The sequence below is a fragment of the Xenopus laevis genome, chromosome 5L, assembly GCF_017654675.1.
Source record: "Xenopus laevis strain J_2021 chromosome 5L, Xenopus_laevis_v10.1, whole genome shotgun sequence".
Taxonomy (NCBI): domain Eukaryota; kingdom Metazoa; phylum Chordata; class Amphibia; order Anura; family Pipidae; genus Xenopus; species Xenopus laevis.
In genome coordinates, this window is record NC_054379.1 from 42,670,414 (window position 1) to 42,693,090 (window position 22,677).

Sequence of the window (22,677 nt, forward strand, 5' to 3'; positions counted from 1 at the left end):
TTTTTCCCAGCACTCCCTAACAGCCACATTTTACTTTGCAAGAACCAAACACAAAGAAGCTTCAGACACCCTGTTTGTCCAGTTTAGCTCTCTATGATTGCTCTCATGTTGATCAAGAGGGTATACTGAACTTTAAATTGAATGCATTTACTCTTATAACTTGTATTTGCCTTGTGTTATGTTGTAGATCTCCATCTTTTATTACATAGTTACATAACTGGGTTGAAAAAAGACAAAGTCCATCAAGTTCAACCCCTCCAAATGAAAACCCAGCATCCATACACACACCACTCCCTACTTTCACATAAATTCTATATACCCATACCTATACTAACTATAGTATCAGTATACTAGAGTTTAGTATCACAATAGCTTTTGATATTATGTCTGCCCAAGAAATCATCCAAGCCATTCTTAAAGACATTAACTGAATCAGCATCACAACATCACCCGGCAGTGCATTCCACAACCTCACTGTCCTGACTGTGAAGAACCCCCTACGTTGCTTCAAATGAAAGTTCTTTTCTTATAGTCTAAAGGGGTGGCCTCTGGTACGGTGATCCACTTTATGGGTAAAAAGGTCCCCTGCTATTTGTCTATAATGTCCTCTAATGTACTTGTAAAGTGTAATCATGTCCCCTCGCAAGCGCCTTTTTTCCCAGAGAAAACAACCCCAACCTTGACAGTCTACCCTCATAATTTAAGTCTTCCATCCCTCTAACCAATTTAGTTGCACGTCTCTGCAATCGCTCCAGCTCAGCCCACCTGTTTTTTCCCCGGTGCCCAGCCAGCCGAGTCTGACACTGATAGTGATGTTGTACTCTGTTTCTTGAGTTCAGGGTCCAGTAGATGGAAGGGTTCACTGAAATTAACACCAGTTATAAGCTGAGTGTAAATCCTGGCTTCCATTAGCCCACTGCTATCCAACTGTTCCCATATGGTGGGCCAGTTATATTCTGTACTACTTGTTAGGTCAGTTCATAATAAAATGATGATGTACCTGCATTAAAGCTGTAGCAATGCCAATTTGTGGGTAAAAACATGAGTATTTCTTTGCAAATTGTGCATATTTCACACTGCGCTGCTTCAGAAATTAACCTTTATGTCTGAAAGCAACTATTAATAGTGCAGCAGCTTTGCTTGGTTGCAAGATCAATACCATTCAATACCCATGTTATAGCCTAAATATTAGTCAGGGCCTGCATGGATGCATGCTTACTGATTGCTGCCCATTCTGCACGCCAGTTCCTATAGCTGTGCCCCTTGTTTCTTGCATTGTGTACAAATAATCTATGCCCAAGCCCGTCTCCATAAATAGCTCTTTATGTTCTTCTGTGACTTTATGGCCAAGGTGCCATACTTCATAAAGGGGATGTAAACCCAAAACTTTCATTTTCTCTCCTGAAAGAAAATGTAATTCTAAGCAACTTTTCAATAGTATTGTTATTTGAAGCAGTATCTGACTTGCAGTTCACTGTACAGCTGGTTCTGCCTATTGAAGAATAAGGCAGGTATGGGACCCATTATCCAGAATGCTCAGGGGGTTTTCTGAAAAAGTGATCTTTCAGTAATTTGGATCTCTATACCTTAAGTCTACTAAAGAAAACAATTATTATTCATTAGGGGGGTTATTTACTAAATCACAAATGTATCTGGTCGGGCTTTTTGGGGCAAAAACTCAAATTTTTCTTGGGGCAAAATTTTTTTTTTGAGATTTATTATACCCCTATGCTGCAAAAAGCCTGAATCTGAAAATCCGCCATCTCAGACATGTCAAGGTCATGTATAAGTCAATGGGAGATGCCCCTATCCCAATTGGAAGTGATTGTGGTTTTGCTGGGCTTTAGCCCGATATTTTCAGGGGTTTTATGGCAAAAATCAGAAAAAAAACAATTTGGGGTTTTGCTCGATTTTATCTGGGGTTTTTTTCCAATCTGATTTATTTGAGTTATTTTATTTAACAAATAAGGCAAAATCAGGGATGTGAGTTCGGTCGAGCTTTTTTAATTTCAATTATAACCCCCTTAATTTTAGTTGGGATAATGTACACGCTACAGTTTTACTAATACAGAGAAAAAAGGAAATCATTTATAAAAATTTGAATTAGTCCACTATAATGAAGTCTATTGGAGACAACCTTTCCATAATTCTGAGCTTTCTGGTTAACAGGTTTCCGGATAACGGATCCTTATACCTAGTGGAATAACAGACGGCTGAATAACCGTCTACTGTAGAATCACACAACACATTGTGGTTGGAGCTGAATTCTGCTACATTGTTTCAAAAGTAAGAACCAGCAGTGCAGAGAGGGACAGCTTTCAATCACAATTTACAAATATTGTTACAACCATAACAATGTTCGATATATAGTAAAATTGCTTAGAATGACATTTTCTTTTATTCAGCAAAATTGTATTTTTAAGTCTACATCAAAATCAAGTGTAGTTTTTATATACAGTGTGAGGGTTGTGTTTTATTCCTGGAGAAGAGATGGTATTCTGACAGTCCTGCTGAGGCTGCAGACATGTCATTAGGGTAGAAATCACAATCTTGTTGTTTGTAGCTTTGTGACAGTTGCAGCAGAACCAGGAATCAAAGCCCAGCTGTAAACATAGCTATGAAACTCATGGGCAACAGACTCTCACATATAGCAGTGCCATATGAAATACTCTACCTTATATAACTTCTGATGAACATCTGATGAACAGGGCCCTTCAGGGATGTTCAGCCAGTACATGAGAAAGCAAAGCACGGCTCATGGCTGCCTTAGCTCCCTGTTTATTAACATGGACAGTTGCATGTTATGATCATGTTATTATAATCATGCAGGCACTCATTATGATCCTTGTCACTGATGATTACTTGTATCATTATAACCACGTTTATACCATGTTTGTAATCAGTTGCCTATTACTACTCTTCAGTACAATGGATATTTTTAGTAGGGATGCACCGAATCCAGTATTTTGGATTCTGCTGAACCTCCAAATCCTTCATGAAAGATTTGGCCGAATAACGAACCCTAATTTGCATATGTAAATGAGGACGGGGGAGGGAAAAAGAGAGCTGTGCTAAAAATGTTTTCACTTGTTTTGTGAAGGAAAGTCACATGATTTTAAGGATTCGGATTTGAAACAGGGTCAGGGTCCAGAGAACATCTATGGGGAGCTCAGATAAATGTATCAACTAAATGTATCCATTTAGACTCAAATGTATTAATAAATATGTAAGCTGTGCTATAATGTTTGTATGCAGATGGAACCGCAAACCATATAATGTTTGTTTATTTGTTGTTCTAAAATGCAAAATAAAAACCTTTTAAAAAAATGTATCCATTTAGAACAGTTTACAGGGTCAGCGACCCCCCCTCCCCAGAGCTACTGTAGAAGCTAAAAAATGGCACTTTACACTTCAATATTAGAAACTGTCACATAGATAACAGAAAATAATTGGAAAACATCTTTATTTTCAGTGATCTATCTAAAACCAGCTGAACTAAAAAAGTGTTGGAATGTGGACAAGCCCTTTAAGGATATGGTTCTTTGCTGGCACTCTATATTCCTGCCCCAGCATGGTATCCTTACTGGCTCTGCACTTCCCTAGTATTGCTTTATTGCCATGTGCTATAGGTAGGTATTGATCACACATGTAAAGTGCCACACTGAAACAAGGCAGCAGCTAATGAGTAGAAAGAATCACAATATTTTCCCTTGTAGGCAATAATTGTGCTGATTTTACTTTTGACTCAATTAACGTTATCTTGAAAAGAAAACCTTTATCCAAGCTCTCCATAGATGTTCTCTGGCCCCTGTCCCTGTTTCAAATGAAGGGTGGGCGTGCCAGATGCATAGTAGGAGGGGGATCTCAATCATAGCCCTGCAATCACACAAGCAAAGACAGGCTTCAGTTCCCTATCAGGTCAGCCTAGCTGCTGATTGGTTCCTATCCTGCAATGCAGTGTGCTGAGTGCTGTCGGGTCCCCTGCACAGCCTGGGAAAGGAGGCAGCAGGAAGTGGAACAGATGGATGGGATTAGTAGGGTTTTTGAAGATATTTTCAATAAGGTAAACAGAAACAACTTTTCACAGCACATTTCTTTTATATTTAAAAGAGTTGAATGCACTGGCACTTTCTTATTTTTTACATAATATGTGTCCTTTAGTACAGGTATGGGACCTGAATGCGCGGGACCTTATGTATTCTGGATAACAGATCTTTTTGTAATTTGGATTTTCATACTTTGTCTACTAGAAAATCATGCAAAAATTAAATAAACACAATTGGATGGTTTTGCTTCCAATAAGGAAGCCACAAGCTACTGTTTTATTATTAAAGAAAAAAAGGAATGAATTAAATAAAAAAATTGGATTATTTGGGTAAAATGGCATCCATGGGAGATGGCCTTTCTGTAATTCGGAGCTTTCTTGATAATGGGTTTCCGGATAACCTTTCCCATACCTGTACAGGTATGGGATCCGTTATCCAGAAAGCTCAGAAATACAGGAAGACAATCTCCACAGACTCCATTATATTCAACTCACATTTTTAAAAATGATTTCCTTTTTTCCTGTCATAATTTAATGGTACTTTGAACTTGATTACAACTAAGATTTAATTAATCCTTATTGAAGGCAAACTATCCTGTTAGGTTTGTTTAATGTTTACATACATTTTAAGTAGAATTAACGTATGGAGATCCAAATTAGGGAAACATCGCGTATCCAGAATACCTTAGGCCCCAAGCATTCTGGATAACAGGTCCCATACCTGTAATACATAGCATATGCTGCGCTTATTACAGCAGTTTCATGGTTTGATCCTTGTTAATCTGTGCCATAAATCGAAATATTGGTTTCTTGCTCTAGAAGCAGAGGAAAACTTGTGTTCTGTGCCTTTGTATAATTACTGGAGCCTTGAGTTGTTTGGTTGAGCGTAATGCTAGAATTCTCACATTCTCTCTTCCCCCCTGCACTCTTCCTTGCTGTTCAGCATGCTGAGACCATAGCAATGCAGTGGAGCAGAATGAATGGGATGGAAGGGTATTGCTTACAGGATGAAATTAGAAGTGAAAGAATAAGGACACCGAGCTTGTAGACTATTGTGAGGAACTGTAGAGGTGTGAAGGGCTTATGTCTGTAGTTGATAGACCAGCTCTGATTATATGGATGCATGTCACGGCTAATAAAACATCCAGCTACGGGATACCATGTAACCATTCCTGGCTTTACTTTATATTCATATTAATGTTTTTCTTTCCTTGTAGGGAGCAAATATACTGTTAACGGATAACGGACATGTCAAACTAGGTAAGTCATTGTATAGAAACTGGAGTGCTTCAGCTGCATTCCTCGGGCTAATAATTCAGGGATAATTATGGTTTGTCATCAGTTTATTTATATGTTTCGACATTGCTAAAATATGCATTAAAATATGCATTTTCACGCCAAAATTCACTGTGTGGCTAATCCTCTGGCAGTCGGAGGGCACGCATTCAGAAAGAGGAAGGCACTGGATTGACCAATGGAGAAGATGCTGGTGCCATTAGCTTTATGTAATTGTTTATTATACTGAGGTATTATTTCCCCTATGCCTGGTTGCATTTTAAAACAGAACAGGGACTGCCATATTGCCTCCATCAGTTAAAGCAAATTCTGTTGTCTAAAAGGCACATTCATCTTTATTGGTTAGCTTTGTTGATAAAGTTAAATTCTATGGAGTGGATAAAAAGCGTTATAAAAATTTTCCTCTTAAGGGAAGTGGAAAATTAACCTTAGTTTTACTCCGTTAAAGATGGATCCCGGTCAAACACAGTCTGTTCTTGGAAAATGCAAATAGCCGTATAGTGATTAATTTTGCCTAGGTCATCTGATTTCTGGGCCCTCTTAAACAGAAATAATTAAACCGCCAGCATGGAAGAGCCTTTAGGGAGCTGTCAGTTCTACAGCTAACCTCAGAGCTGATTTGCCTGGCAGGCTGCTGGAAGGATGCTTGAGGGGATACAACAGCCCATGTAATGCTTTGAGTGTCAAATGTGTTATGTGTTACACTGCATTAACCAATACTCAGTTGACACTTCATAATATGCACTAGAAATGAGACATGGGCAATTCCAAATGATTAAGCATATATGCTGGGAACACTTTAGGTGTGAAACTGGAAAAACAACATATTAAAAATTACATTTGACGCATTACTTTTTTTTATTTTAAAACTGATTAGGCAGTACATGTAAATGTAAAATGGATATGGCTGTCTGTTCTTCTCCCGAGAGTAATGCAAAAGACTGTATACAAATTTAAGTTCTGAGAAATATTGGGAGGAAAGTCAGTTCATAAATATTTCAATCTTTACTTTTATCTGTTATCTAATAAAAAAACGAGGCCTCTTTGATTATCCCCTGTCCTGTCCTGTCCATGGCATTAGCATAAATGTAGAGGTATATGAGAACCAGTCATTGCTTATTGTCCTTTAAGGCTACCACTTTTACCAATAGTCCATATTTTTACCAATATTTTTTAAATACACTAGACCCAAACGTTGCATGCAAACACTAGCGGATATGTAGCCTGTACCCTGATACTGAAGTCGTCAACTACCTAAATTTGGTAGGTTTCAAGTAGGGATGCACCGAATCCAGGATTCGGCCAGGATTCAACCTTTTTCAGCAGGATTCAGATTCGGCCGAATCCTTGTGCCTGGCCGAACCAAATCCAAATCCTAATTTGCATATGTAAATTAGGGGCAGGTAGGGAAATCTCATGCCTTTTCGTCACAAAAGAAGAATTTTTTCCACTTTTTCCTTTCCTGCCCCTAATTTGGATATGCAAATTAGGATTCGGTTCGGTATTCGGCCAAATCTTTCACTGAGAATTCGGGGATTCGGCCGAATTCCAAATAGAGGATTTTGTGTAGTTTCAAAAAGTTCAAAAGTTGATCATCATTGAAACACACCGAGTTGATAGAAATTCCATTTTTATATTGTGTTGTATTTTTGGCTAGAGTAGATGGGAAACTATTGAGTGTTCCACTGGGGTTGCATATATTAGAACATGAGTTTCTGCTTGGGATCCTGGGAATAATCTAGTCTTTCTTTATTGCATGTATGACAATATTATAGTGATTCATGCAAAACGATTCCTACATTCCCCCGCCTCTCCTCGGTTTACGCTGTGTTTGGAAAAGAGGTCGGCACCTCTCCAATGTATTCAATGCGAAGAAGTTACCAAACACACGAGGGCAAGTGCAGCGGGGCGAACCCCTGCGTGTTTATTCCCCCTGTCTGACGAAGGGGTCCGCCCCGAAATGTTACATCACTGACGTGAATAAACACACAGGGGTTCGCCCCGCTGCACTTGCCCTCGTGTGTTTGGTAACTTCTACGGATTGACAATATTATAGGCCAGTGTTGGACTGGGGGAGGCAGGGCCTACTGGGAAACCTGAGTTAAGAACCCGTCTCCTCATCCCCCCCAAATAAGGGCCCACCACTCTGGCACAACCCCTTCAATGATTACAAGTGCAGATGATTACCTCCATATTCTCATGCTCTAGCATACTGCTCTATACCATTGGCCTGGGCTGTGGGGCCCAACAAGTCTGGGGCCCATCGGGTTTTTCCTGGTGCCCCGTGGGCCAGTTTGACCCTGTTATAGGCACACATGCACTTTATATACTATCTTGACTGGATCTGTCTTCTTTTAGACTGGATAGACACAAGGGTGGTTTGAAAAAAAAATGATGGCGCCTAAAGTGTTTCAGATTTACGATGAGAAATGTTACTTAAATATGGAGTGTGTTTCTTTTTTGTCCCTGAAATGAATAGTCTGCTCCACCTCAAATTTACCACATATATACCAAATTTTGGGAGTTCCTTGGTAACCAGCTTTAATTCAGTTTTACTATTGTGCATGTGAATCAGAAAAGTAATGATGTTTTTCGTTTATCATGATTCTGATTTTATGTTTTTTTAGCTGATTTTGGCGTCTCTGCTCAGATTACAGCTACAATTGCAAAACGAAAGTCTTTCATTGGAACACCATACTGGTAAGGATCTTGTTTTTAAATTGAGAGGGAGCAAACGTTAATTTGCAGGACACCGTAGCATAACATATCAGAAAATACTTCAGCAGCACTCCGATTATGGTGAAAAAATTGGTACTTTATTCGTGCCTCAAGCTAAGCGACGTTTCGAGCTTTTCCAGCCCTTTATCAAGCTTTTATCGTAGCATAACAGATCAAACACGTAATTTTAACACACAAATTGTTATACAAAAATGACCTATTTAAATAAAATGCCATGGTGAGACACGGGATGCCATATGAACCAAAGTACTGGATTTGTACCAAAGTTTGCTCCATGTCTATGACTACAAAACTTCGGGTTGGTTAAGGTACTGTTGAAAATCAGAGAATTGCTCAAGTTCAGCTGTATTTATTATTTCTAATTATGCAGAGAGCGAACTTTTTTTTGTCCATAACTCATTCATTCTCTGCATATTTGTATTAATACACACTAGTGATCACTAGTTCTGTTGCCTAGGCAGAGGCTTCAGAAACTTGGAAATTCTTCAAAGGCTGTAATTACCACATCACTTGTTACTTCTCTTCCATCTATTGAGAATGTCTCAGCTGATATTAATAATATATGTGCAAACATAATTGTCTGGAGAAAACATTTATTTTCTACGTATTTACATTTATATAAATGAGGAGGAGATTCCATATTGCTAGCCTTGGCCGAGTAAGAGGCATCATCCTGACCCGTTATATAGCATGTGATTGCAAATTTCAAATTCACATTATTTTCAATAGTTGTAACGATCAGTATCGAGCCAGCTAAATCAGATTATTAGTCAAGAGTGATGGGATACTGTCATGGGAAAAATGTTTTTTTTTTAAAACAAATCCGTTAATAGTGCTGCTCCAGCAGAATTCTGCACTGAAATCAGTTTCTCAAAAGAGCAAACAGATTTTTTTATATTCAATTTTGAAATCTGACGTGGGGCTAGACATATTGTCAATTTCCCAGCTGCCCCGAGTCATGTGACTTGTGCTCTGATAAACGTCAATCACTCTTTACTGCTGTACTGCAGGTTGGAGTGATATCACCCCCTCCCTTTCCCCCCCAGTAGCCAAACAAAAGAACAATGGGAAGGTAACCAGATAACAGCTCCCTTACACAAAATAACAGCTGCCTGGTAGATCTAAGAGCAACACTCAATAGTAAAAACCCATGTCCCACTGAGACACATTCAGTTACATTGAGAAGTAAAAACAGCAGCCTGCCAGAAAGCATTTCTCTCCTAAAGTGCAGGCACAAGTCACATGACCTGGGGCAGCTGGGAAATTGACAAAATGTCTAGCCCCATGTCAGATTTCAAAATTGAATATAAAAAAATCTTTTTGCTCTTTTGAGAAACGGATTTCAGTGCAGAATTCTGCTGGAGTAGCACTATTAACTGATGCGTTTTGAAAAAAACATGTTTTTAGATGACAGGATCCCTTTAAACACCCTTTTCTGCTTTCTTCTGCTGCTTTCTATGTATTCATGCATTTTACAACCAGCAGAAACATATGCCAAAGCAGCGGTTAGTGGAAACAGACTTGGTTTGCCACTGTTCTTCCTGAGGGGATCACAATCTAAAAAAGCACCCATGTGCCATAAGCATTTTTAAGATTAAAAAAGGAACATACTTGATAATAGTTATTTTAAAGTTCAGCATGGTGGTGTGGCCTCACATCCAAATAAAGGCCAGAATAACTGATGTAAATTTGACTGTTAAATCAATAATGTGGCTGATCGCTGATGAGAAATAAGCCATATGGGGAGCAGTACTTACATGTGTTGTTGCATACGGTGGTGCTATTCCTTAGACGTACGACCACGTCCACATTCAGCAAAATTTCCCAGGAACGACGAAGGGAGGTGCAAACCCCCGAAACGTTGTTCTGTACTTGGAGTGGTAAAACTGGCTAAAATAAAGGATTATTTGCACAGCAAGACGTGGTTTCTGATGAGGACTCTATTCTGTGTTTAGGATGGCTCCTGAAGTAGCTGCTGTAGAAAGGAAAGGAGGATACAATCAGCTGTGTGATATCTGGGCGGTTGGTATAACATCTATAGAGCTTGCAGAACTTCAGCCCCCTATGTTTGACCTGCATCCCATGAGGTAATTGTGACTTCTTCTGTTAGCCATTGTGTAGACCTATGAACCAGTACCACAATCTCAATGCAACTTGTTTGTCCATTTCCAGGGCCTTGTTTCTTATGACTAAAAGCAACTTCCAGCCTCCCAAGTTAAAAGATAAGATGAAATGGTAAGCTTTTTGGCAGCTTTGTTTCTCTCACACCTTTGCGTTTATCTTGTAACACTGTTCATTTCATTTATATTTATTTTTCATTGCAGGTCAAATAGTTTCCATCATTTTGTCAAAATGGCACTCACGAAAAACCCTAAGAAAAGGCCCACAGCTGAAAAATTACTTCAGGTAATATATTGTGATTTTATTTATTCAACCCAAAGATACTGTTGTCAATATAGTAAAATCACTACATAGTGGTCCCTATTGTCAGGTGATGGGGATGCTGGTATTTAGAAAACCACTTCTGCTCTCCTTGTATGCAGGAGAGAGGTAATCAGTGGCTTACCCAATTCTTTTTGGGAGAGTCAGCCTGCTTGTGGCTGCCCTAACAATGCACTGTAGTCCCGACATGTTACAACTTTGCCATTTCAAAGACTGAAAAACTAGAACATGTCCATATACTATAATTTTCTGAATAAAGAGAATATATGGCATTTTATTAAGCGATTTTGATTCCTTTATTTTTCCTGACTGTATGGTGTAAGAGTATGGTTTGTTGTATGCACAAAGCATTCATTCCCTGAATATTTGCATTTGTAGAAAAATATCAGAACTGCCATACTCATAGCCTTGGGAGAAGCATGAAAAATAAATCTGCATACCTTGCAGTTATAAATAGATGGTGGTGTTCTGCTGCTGCATTATAAAGAGAAAACATTATGCTAGTTCCTCTCATACTTATGCATTACTGTTATATAAAGAGACAGCCTGAAAATTAGGGATGCACCGAATCCACTATTTTGGATTTAGCCGAACCCCCGAATTCGGCCGCATACTGAATCCGAATCCTAATTTGCATATGCAAATTAGGGATGGGAAGGGGAAAACATTTTTTACTTCCTTGTTTTCTGACAAAAATTCATGTGATTTCCCTCCCCACTCCTAATTTGCATATGCAAATTAGGATTCGGTCCGGCTGGGCAGAAGGATTCAGCCGAATCCTGCTGAAAAAGGCCGAATCCCGAACTGAATCCTGGAATCGGTGCATCCCTACTGAAAATAAGGTGCCCATGCACAGGCAGACACTGGCTGCTTGTTGGCTCAGCCATTCCTTAGAAAATCAACCTGTATATGGGCTTAAAATGATGCCTTCCCATATCAGTATATCTGTCTGTGACTTAGATTTTGATTGTGCCAAGCAGCCTCCACAATCCACAGCAGTTCTTGGCTAACAAAATCTTCACCCACCTCATCTGATTTCTCATGGCCAGGCTAATTAGACCTACTCATTTGGTTGGCAAATCGGACAAAGATAATAAGCAGATTTTAGGATTTCTGGCTAGGTTCTATGCTTGGGAGATGTGTTACTTGGGGGCAACACATTTTTTTCTCAGCATATCGATGCATTTTTTGTTTTACCATCTTTGTGTAACTAGTATGGCAATATACGATTACACGTGAGACTCGAAATTGTATGCTTTAAACAAAAAATGAAATCTTTCTGTTATTTGAATCTCCATATCCTGAGTCTACTAAAAAATCATTTAAACATTAAAGAACCCCAACGGCATTGTTATGCCTTAGGATTAATTATACCTTAGCTGGGATCAAATACAAGGTTCTGTTTTAAAAATGCAGGAAATTATTTTTAAAAATGTTAATTATTTTATTAAAATGGAGCATATTGGCGATTACCTTCCCGTAAATCTGAGCTTTCTGGATAATGGGATTCTGGATGACTGATCCCATATCTGTATATTACAAAAGCGGTACATCTACAATCAGTATAGGGTATAGAGGGTAGGGACTGTTTGCAAGCCTACATGTCTGCATATAAGTTCTATTTATCATATATAGGTATGGGATCGGTTATCTGAAAACCCATTATCCAGAAAGCCCACGAATTATGGAAAGGCCATCTCCAATATACCCATTTTATCCAAATAATCAAAATTTGTAAAAATAATTTCCCTTTTCTCTGTAATAATAAAACAGTACCTTATACATTATCCTACCTAAGGTATAATTAATCCTTATTGGAATCAAGACCAGCCTATTGGGTTTATTTAATGTTTACATGATTTTCTAGTAGACTTAAGGTATGAAGATCTAAATTATGGAAAGATCCATTATCCGGAAAACCTCAGGTTCCCAGCATCTGGATAACTGTTCCCAAACCGGTATTACATAAATTCAATTAACATTGGCATGGAATGGCAAAGTCGACTGGCACTATTCCATTTAAAGCCAGGTTAGTTAGCCACAATTGTAGCGTTATTAAAAGATAAATTTGTTATTCACAATATCGCTTACCAAAACTTTTGTGCTTTTTTTTTTTTTTTTTAGCATCCTTTTGTTACACAGCCACTAAACCGCACACTTGCTATTGAACTTCTGGACAAGGTTAATAATCCTGACCACTCTAGTTACCATGATTTTGATGATGATGACCCAGAGGTAAGAGCATTTTGAACCCGTGTCCACTTCTGGCATTTGCAAGAAGGACATTAAAGGGAGGGGGGGCATCTTTCATTGTTTCATTCCATCTTATACAAATTAAATCTCTGTGTTGTTCAGCTAGACTTGTTCTTTAACCAAACATTAGGCAATACATGTCTGATATAAATGGTATAATGCAAGCTGAGAATCAGCCGATACATGGACTAGTACATGGACTAATAGCCCTTACTTGTATCTGTCTAGAATAAGATTAATGGCTAGAAGTAGCCGCTTGTATTTTCCACAACTGAAATACACTTTAATGGAATTGTTCAGTGTGAAAATAAAAACTGTATAAATAGATAGGCTGTGCAAAATAAAAAGTGTATATTTAATAAAATAAAAAGTGTATCTAATATAGTTAGGCAAAAATGTAATGTATAAATGCTGGAGTGTCTAACATAATAGCCAGAACACAACTTCCTGCTTTTCAGCTCTTTCATTTACACTGACTGGTTACCAGGCGGTAACCAATTAGAGACTTGAGGGGGGACCACATGGGTCATATCTGTTGCTTTTGAGCTGAATGATGAGGATCAATTACAAACTCACTGAACAGAAATGTACCATGTGGCCCCCCCTTCAAGTCGCTGACTAGCTCAGAGTTATAGAGCTGAAAAGCAGGAAGTTGGATTCTGGCTGTTTTATTAGACATCTGTTCACTCCAGCCTTTATATATTACATTTTGCCTAACTAACTATATTAGAAACATTTTTATTTTGCACAGCCTATTTATTTATACAGTTTTTATTTTCACCATGTTCCTTTAAAATCAAATTTTTTAGTGCATATCTGATTCCCTTGTGCGGCAGACAAATCAAATTACCAAATGGTGATTCTGGTTTAAACAGTCATTAAGATCAAGATTTATTAGCGTCTTAATTTTCTGGAGATGCATTCAACTCTAGTGTAATGCATGACCTGCACTTATCCGTATCCTCTCTGTTCATCTGCTTAAACAAGGAACATACTATTTTAGAGAGTAATCCAATCAACTGCTTGAGACTGTCTTTGTGGATTCTGAGCTACACGTGTTTGCTATACTTGCTTTCTGTGCATTGAAACAGTTTCATAAAGAGTGCTCATTTATTTGACCACACATTAACAGAAAAACAAGAGCACATGTTCAATGAACAGCAGCCATTCCACAAGTATTGTGGCCCATGCATACACTAGTTTCAGTTCTAACCAAATTTGGAACTGGACTATTTTCATGCTTGTGGAGTAGTTATTTTCTTTTGCCTGTATGATGAACTTCTGAAATGATCTAATCAGGTTAAATGTCCCACCAATCTCATCATTTTCCTATGGACATTGATGGAAATTTACAGGGCTGCATGAACAGTTTCTAAAATGATCTAATCACTCTTTTTTGATCTTTATTGATCGTCTTCTTCCCAAATACTAAAAATGTTTCAGCCATTTGTTTCTTATGGTCTACTGGATCCCTGTGTGCATGGTACACTACTGTATATGGCCAAAAGTATCCAGACACATTTTTAGCCAAATTTATTCAGACACTGCCTAAAATGTCTCACTGCCTAAAATGTTCTCACTTGTAATGCTCACTGCTGACTTCCTGGAAGCAACATTAGGGGAGATATTTATCAAAGGCTGACTTTTAGAGTTATGCAAGCTTTTTAAACCTCGCAACTCACAACTCGAATGGTTTCTTATTTAAGAAAAAACCTGAATGGAAAAAAATTGAATCAGTGAATTTGGGGTTAACAACCCAAAAACAAAAAAAAAAAACCTTGAATTGATTGAGTTTTCAAGGCGAAACTCACCGAAAAAACATCATGAAGGCTATTAACATCTTCAAATGGTTCAAGGGACCTCTGTCATTGACCTTGATAAGTTTTAGATGGGTTTTTTCGGATTCACGCTATTTCCAGGGTCGGGGCATAATAAATCTAGAAAAATTCTAGTTTTTTTTTTTAACCCGAAAAAACGATTTTTGACCCAAAAATAACCATAAAGCCTAGAATTTTCATGGAAAACACAACTCGATCCTTAATAGATCTGCCCCTTAGACAAGAGTGCTTAACAATTCCTGACAAATGTATGCTTTCTGATTTCTGGCAACAATTTGGGGAAGGCTTTTCTTATTTAAACACAATCATGACTGCTGCACAAAGTGAGGTCAGCACAAAATGGGTTTGACGACTCTCAACTCAACAAAATACCTGTGGGATGAAATTGGAATTTAGACTTTGAGCCAAGTCTGATTACCCTAAACCAGTACCCAACCTCCCTTGTACTCTTGAGGATGGATACAAGAATATCTCTGCAACAGTGCTCCAACATCTTCCCAGTAGAGTATGGGCAGTAAAGGGAAGACCAACATCATATTGATAGGTTTAGTTTTGGAATGAGGTGTATTGGAAAGGCAGATGTTTGGGTAAGTTGGCCATATAGTGTATAGTTTTAGATTCAATTGCCTGCAAAAGAACCTGCTACTTGTCAGTGAGCCTACTTAGATTTTCATTTGTCTTGCTATAGCGTGTTATGACAATTAGTATGTTAACAGGTTTTTTTCTATAAGTTTTCAGCTCTCATGAATTCTGAGTATATATGGGTATATATAACAGCTTATATGGTGATGCATAGGGAGCATCTAACATCTGCAGTACCCAGAAAAGAAAGAAAATTTGAGGGTCACAAATACACTACATCCTGTCTGGCTCATTGTAGGGTTAAGTTTGCTTCCGAAATTTAAAGAGAATATAGCCTGTCCCTTATCCCAATATTTGCTGCCTACACTGGGTCTGCTTTGGTTGATAAACATATATAAACCTAAAGACTGGACACCTGCAACACAACTTAACACCCAACAAATTTTATACCATGCAATTATTATTTTTTGTATTGCCTGTAAAAAGACCATTTTCAATTAGTCTACTTTTGATTTGTTTCAAATATTCATGCCCCCCTACAATATGGGGGTTATTTATCAAGTTCCAAATATCCGAACCTCGAATAATTTGTAGTTTTTGGAGCAAAAAAAACAAAACTACGAATTATTCGAGATTTATTAAAGTCCGATGGTCTAATAACTCAGAATCCGAAACCCCGGCATCTAAAAGCTCTCGAGGTCCTGTATAAGTCAATGGGGAAGGTGCCAGTGTCTGTGCTGATGTCTGTACCGATATCCGATGATTTCGGGGGATTCGGAGTAAAAACTCTGAAAAAAACGTAGTTTTTGCAGAAAACTCTGAACAATTTTGAGTTTTCAGGGAAAGCTCCGAAGTTTTCTGAGTTTTGCCCAACCCTTTTTTTCCCATAAATATGGTCCATTCGGGAATTCAGAGTTGCTCAGAGTTGGATATTAGAAATACTGAGATAAATTTGGACCTTGATAAATAACCACCTATGTATCATTTTTGATTTTTCTGAAGGCAGGTAGAATATTTAATTGCACATCTTCATTCCAGCTTTGTGAATGATTCCATAGAGCTCATGCCACAAGGCTCCTCCCCCTTGTGATAAAGGTGACGTTTGCTCTTACTCACAGTGTGCAACATACAGTAGTGAGTCACTGACTAAGCTGTAAGGAAGCATTGTATCAAACACTTGTGCTGCAAATATGTTGTATGCCATGTTATACTCATATATCTGTGAATGTTACAATGTACTCTTTGAATGAAGGCCAAAGTGTTTAAAGTAATGGCTTCCCTGTATTAAAATATGTTTATCATGTCGGTTGACAAGGAAGGTGGAGATTAATGTTTTTAAAAGCCCTTTTTCATTTTTTCCCTTCATTTTTCTTTTTGTTCGTTTGTTTTTGTGTACGTTGGTTCCTCTTTTATTTCCAAATAGTTTAAGTTTTGGGGGATCTTTTCTCCTGCATCTCCTCCTGTACGTCGGGCCCCTCGTTTTGCAGCCCGTCCCAAGGTACACTTGTTCCTCCCAGCAAGCTGCGTGTATTATCTAACTTCAGTATGCTAGCTTCCTAAATACCGCCCTAGCAGAGCCCATGTAACACTGCTGAAGCTTCTGAAGCCAAAACCAGGCCATAATGTTCATCATGGTTACTCTGTCTCCATACAACCTGGCAGCTGCTTTCATTGCTTTGAAATACTAACATTGTTATTACGCTCTAACCTTTTTAATGACATTTAGAAAAATATCATTCGTTTTCTATTGGATAAACACTTTTTCGATACTAGTATATGATTTGTTTGGCTAGCTACTTAGGATCCACCCCACATATTTTATATGCATTATACTTCCTTGTTAACATGAAAGAAAATATGAATATATAGTATCACCTCTTGTAAAATATAAGGATATAATAAGTTACCGCAGAGTTCCACGACCATATAAAAACACAAGGCTGAAGGTTTTTATACAGGTCATGGAACTCCTAGGTGACTTCTAATATCCTCATATTTTGCAACAGGGGGTACTTTATTTATTATAATACACAAGTTTCAGTGAGTCATGTGACAGAAATGACATCACTAAGCTCTGATTATAACTGATGACATCACTAAGGATATAATTTACAGGATATTCATGGCTCTTGTGTATTATATATCCATATTGACTTAAAGGAGAACTAACCCCTAAAAATGAATATGACTAAAAATGCCATATTATATATACTGCATCAGTGTAACGCTTCAACTTCTCAATAGCAGCAATGATCCAGAACTTCAAACTTGTCACAGGGGGTCACCATCTTGAAAAGTGTTGTCGATACTCACATGCACAGTGGGCTCTGAGCAGCTGTTGAGAAGCTAAGCTTAGGGGTTGTTGCAAATTATCAAGCAGAAAATGAGGTTGGCCTTTAATATAAGCTGATTGATTATTACATTATGATGCTAGTTGCACTGGTTTCTGTGCTGACATGTAGTAATTATCTGTATTAATTACTAATCAGCCTAATATTGTGACATTTCTATTCTATGTGTACTGTATATTGTGAGTCAGTCCCTCAGCTCAGTAAGTGAAAGCAGCACAGAGCATGTGCAGTGAATCAGCAGAAAAGAAGATGGGGAGCTACTGGGGCATCTTTGGAGACACAGATCTTTACTGCTAAAGGGCTGTGGTTTGTCTTGGGCTGGTACAGAAGCCCAAAACATAATATACAGCATTTTTAGCTACTTCTTTAATTAAGCTTTAGTTCTCCTTTAAAGAGCAAGTCAACCCCCCCCCAAAAAAAAGAAAACACAATTCTAACTTTTCAATATACATTTATTGTTATTTGTAAAATCAATTGTTATTGAAACAATTGCTATTGGTTGTTACTTTTTAAACAATGTTGCAACAGGTCTGTTAATTAGCTGCCTTGTCTCACATTCTATCAACAGTCTGAGCCATCAGGGCAGAGAATAGAAAGGGACTGACAAACACTTCTTTCAATAACAATACAAATAAGTAAAAAAAAACATTTGTAATGAATGTATATTGAAAAGTTGCTTAGAATTATGTTTTCTTTTAGGGGGTTAACATTCCCTTTAAATACAGATGAGTACATTATATTTGCTAAAAATGTTTATTTTAATAAATTGCTATATATATATATATATAGATATAGATATATATATGTATGTATGTATATATCAAAGTTCATTCATTTAAAGGAGTGTGTATTGAACTGAATGATTTACTACTGCTGTTGCTTTTGAGGTGTTGGCTGTTGGAGAGCATGCAGAAAGCTGTAGTACAACTACAAGAAAAAAAATTGATTGCAGATACTTGCTTTATTAATGTAATTATAAAGATTCCAAGCCTTTTGTGGCTGTTTTGTCTACAATGATACTATCCCCTGTAGTGTAACAGCACCACACTTTTTCAAGTTAGTACAGGTAGCCATTTAATACCAAATGTATAATGAAATTATTGTTGTTGGAAACAATTTGTTTTTATATGACAGACAATAAGTAAGTAATAATGTCATAATTTTATATGACAGACAATAAGTAAGTAATCATTTCATTAAAATCGACTGGACATTAGGGATGGGTGGGCTGACTAGAAACCCTTGGGACTAGTTTATCCTGGGTTTTCATATTGGAATTGTTAGGTTATGTGTTGGTCACACTTGGCCAGTGATTAGTAGTAGGGCTTTCTACCTACTTAAAGGGATACTGTCATGGGAAAACATGTTTATTTCAAAACACATCAGTTAATAGTGCTGCTCCAACAGACTTCTGCACTGAAATCCATTTTTTAAAAGAGCAAACAGATTTTTTTATATTCAATTTTGAAATCTGACATGGGGCTAGACGTATTGTCAGTTTCCCAGCTGCCCCCAGTCATGTGACTTGTGGTCTCATAAACTTCAGTCACTTTTTACTGCCGTACTGCAAGTTGGAGTGATATCACCTCCTCCCCCCCCCCCCAGCAGCCTAACAAAAGAACAATGGGAAGATAACCAGATAGCAGCTCCCTAACACAAGATAACAGCTGCCTGGTAGATTACACTCAGTAGTAAAAGCCAAGTCCCACAGAGACTCCTTCATTAACATTAAGTAGGAGAGATAACAGACTGCCAGAAAGTAGTTCCATCCATGTCAGATTTCAAAATGGAATATAAAAAAAATCTGTTTGCTCTTTTGAGAATTGGATTTCAGTGCAGAAGTCTGCTGGAACAGCACTATTAACTGTTTGTGTTTTGAAAAAAACATGTTTTCCCAAGACAGTATGCCTTTAACTTTATGGCTGGGCTTTCTGACTGTGATTGCTGTAAAAGCAATTGGCTGGGCAGGAGTTATGCACCATGGCTTGCCCAAGATTCAAGCTGCGGGTTTAAGTTTTTTTTAGTGGGTTGCACACCACTGATGTTCATTATGCAATTGCCTTGTGCCCAAATAACTCAATTGTCAACTGTACTCCCCTCCTCATAGATCTGCTAAGTGAACTTTCTTCACTTTTTCCTGCATGTTTCTGTATGAGAAACAAAATCTGTATTGTGGTGGACACAGTTTGCTTCTACATGTATCTCATAATGGGAAATGATCAGAGCTGCATCATTACCTTCAGAGACTATAGTGATACATCACTTGCTGTAAATAACAATAACTGTACAGAATATTGACAAAGCATTGTGTTTATCTGTACTGCATCACTTTATTATCACCTCCTTGCCTGCACACACACACACACACATATAAATACCCGGTAAAGGATGATTGTAAGAAGAGGTCAAACACAGATAAATGCTGCAAAATTCCAGGTGCTTTTTATTTAACACACTACATGTTTCGAGCAACGCTCTCTATCAAGTTTGACCTCTTCTTATAATTATCCTTGACCGAGTTATAAGGCTTCACTGGACGGAAGCAGTAAGAATCAGTCTAAAACTGCGAGTGAATCTTTCTTCCGAAACATAATGAAAGACATATAAATACCCACTAGGATCTTGAAACTAAATTTGTTCATTCTCAGCTGGCATCTTGAGACACGTGAATCGTCTTTTGCTTGCCACAAAAACCTATGGAGTTAGATCCAGTTAGGGGACTCATCTTGTATTTAGCTTTATATAGTAACATAGTGTTACTAAAATAGATTAATCTTTGGGTAACGATCCTTTAATAATGCTTACTATGATATATGAGAAATGATAAGTTAGGTATACTTAAATATAGTTTAGTTTCTTTGCAATAACTGCTGTTTCTTTAACCAATTAAAAGTTGGTTTCACGCTTATCATATTAAAGGTGCATATTAATCAGCATTGGAATCAAACATCACTGGTGATGTTGCCTATAACAACCACTCAGCAATTAGATTTGAACAGTAACCTACAAGCTAGAAAGCAATATCTGGGCAACATCACTGGTGATGTTTGTCTCCAGTGTTAAAGGGGTTTTTCACCTTTAAATTAACTTTTAGTATGATGTAGAGAGTGATATTCTGAGACAATTGCAGTTGGGGTTCATTTGTTATTTTTTGTGGTTTTTGAGTTATTTAGCTTTTTATTCAACAGCTCTCCAGTGCGCAATTTCAGCAAGCTTGTTGCTTGTAGGGTCCAAAGAACCAACCATGCATTGATGTGAATAAGAGACTGGAATATGTAAAGGAGAGGGACTGAATAGAAAGATGAGTAATAAAAAGTAGCAATAACAATACATTTGTAGCCTTACAGAGCATTTGTTTTTAGATGGGGTCAGTGACTCCCATTTGAAAGCTGGAAGGGTCAAAAGAAGACGGCAGATGTCTGTTGAAGCACCATCACCTACACCATACACACAAGGTTTAAGCCAAGTGACCCCCCACTGACAAAATAGTTGTCTGATCAATAGAAAATACTTTACTGCCTTGACTTTAGATTGAAATAAATAAAGGGCTATAGCACATGCTGTTCCTTGTGATATGTGCATGTCAGGTACAGGAAAGGAAGAGTTAACCTTTAAACCTGTTTCTTGGACAAGAAATAAAAATAATAAAACATTATGATGGATGACATTGTAGACAGAAATTGTCCAAGCGTTGTATTGAAGCGTTGAGACTAACACTTTCTTGTGCCTGTAGGAGATGTAGTGTGAAATGGCACGTGTTACAGACCAGGAGGAAGAGAACTTGGCTTGGAGAACATACACACCAGGGGACAGGAATGTTGTGCGTGTGAATGCTTGCATAAGGCTTAGACACGTGCCGGGGAATTATTTGGTTTTCCTTATGGGAGTCACATGAAGCATATTAATAATTGTATGTCTGCAAAGGAACTGGCACAGTGCTGGAAACAAATCATTTTTATTTGGTTTTATGGGCACAATGCAACCCTAATAATCACTTTATAGAATGTAGAAGTAATTGAATCCCTTGCGGAAAGTCATTAAATCACTTATTTCATATCCTTTTCCAGCAGGTCTCTCTTTAAAATTGAACTTTTTGTATCAGTATTTCTCCCTCTGTAGGCACTGCTGCATTTACACAGATCATCAATCCAATCATGGCCATATGTTTTGATGGGCACTGCCTGTGTGTCAATACTATCTTGGACATAGATTTATATCTCCCTAACCTTTTCTGCATCAATCTTTTCTTGCTGAGAGCCTTGTTCAAATTAGCGATGACGCAGCACATTATTCTAACCAGTTATGAATTTAGAATAAGATAGAAGCCCTCCCATGTTTGAGAATGCTTCATTCAGTAATTTTTTTGGAGAAACCAACCATTTTTTTTAAAAATAGACTTTTGACCAAAGAAATAACCTCGAAAACGCAAATTTTTGCAGAAATCACAACTTATCCTTAATATATCAGCCCTTTCATGTTTAAATAATTTTTTTAGTAGACTTAAGGTACGGTGATCCAAAAACAGAAAGGCCCCTTACCCGGAGAACCCCAAGACCCAAGCATTCTGGATAACAGGTCCCATACCTTTACCATCTCACTAATACAGTGAAGATTTTCTGGGAAAGAAACTATATGTAAAACACACTTCTGACATTTCCCAAGACATATTTATTAAGCAAAGCCTATTCCCCTCCACCTTCAGTTAATGAATATGATAGCAGCCCTGCAGAGTGTCTATCTTTCCAGACTATATCACACTACCTAATTTGCAACCCCACTTCATAGTTGGCTTATCTCCAGAACCTTCAAAACAGTCAGCTCTTACTTATATTTGTAATAAATTAACCCCACTTAACTTCTAAGATATCACTTCCTCACATTGCTGTTTTTTTCTCTGCTGACATTCTTTGTCTCAATAAACCCCAGTAAATTAAAAAAAAAAATTCAAAGCCCTAGTAATCATTAGGCCAGTAGAACCCTAGGTGATATGGTATAGCCTGTCACCTGAAGTGTTTGTTAGTCGACCAGAAAGTGATAAAATTGTTCCCCATTGCTTGCTAAGCAGTTCTTGCACTCCAACTGCCATGCTCCTTGTGCCGTTGCCATTACAATGTGATTTGCTTGTTCCTAT

General features: G+C 37.8%; 1 protein-coding gene across 6 annotated transcripts in view; it reads left to right on the plus strand.

The window, feature by feature from the left end:
• Window positions 1-22,677, plus strand: part of map4k3.L (mitogen-activated protein kinase kinase kinase kinase 3 L homeolog) — a 181,181-nt gene that overhangs the window by 102,554 nt on the left and 55,950 nt on the right. For 4 of the 6 annotated variants that reach the window (XM_041562695.1, XM_041562696.1, XM_041562697.1 and 1 more), the window contains exons 7-13: window positions 5,263-5,305; window positions 7,969-8,041; window positions 10,036-10,167; window positions 10,253-10,315; window positions 10,405-10,486; window positions 12,647-12,757; window positions 16,619-16,693. In XM_041562695.1, the coding sequence (XP_041418629.1) occupies window positions 5,263-5,305; window positions 7,969-8,041; window positions 10,036-10,167; window positions 10,253-10,315; window positions 10,405-10,486; window positions 12,647-12,757; window positions 16,619-16,693 (579 nt within the window). The remainder of the gene's footprint in view (window positions 1-5,262; window positions 5,306-7,968; window positions 8,042-10,035; window positions 10,168-10,252; window positions 10,316-10,404; window positions 10,487-12,646; window positions 12,758-16,618; window positions 16,694-22,677) is intronic. The other 2 variants (XM_018262947.2, XM_018262949.2) reach the window with 1 other exon arrangement.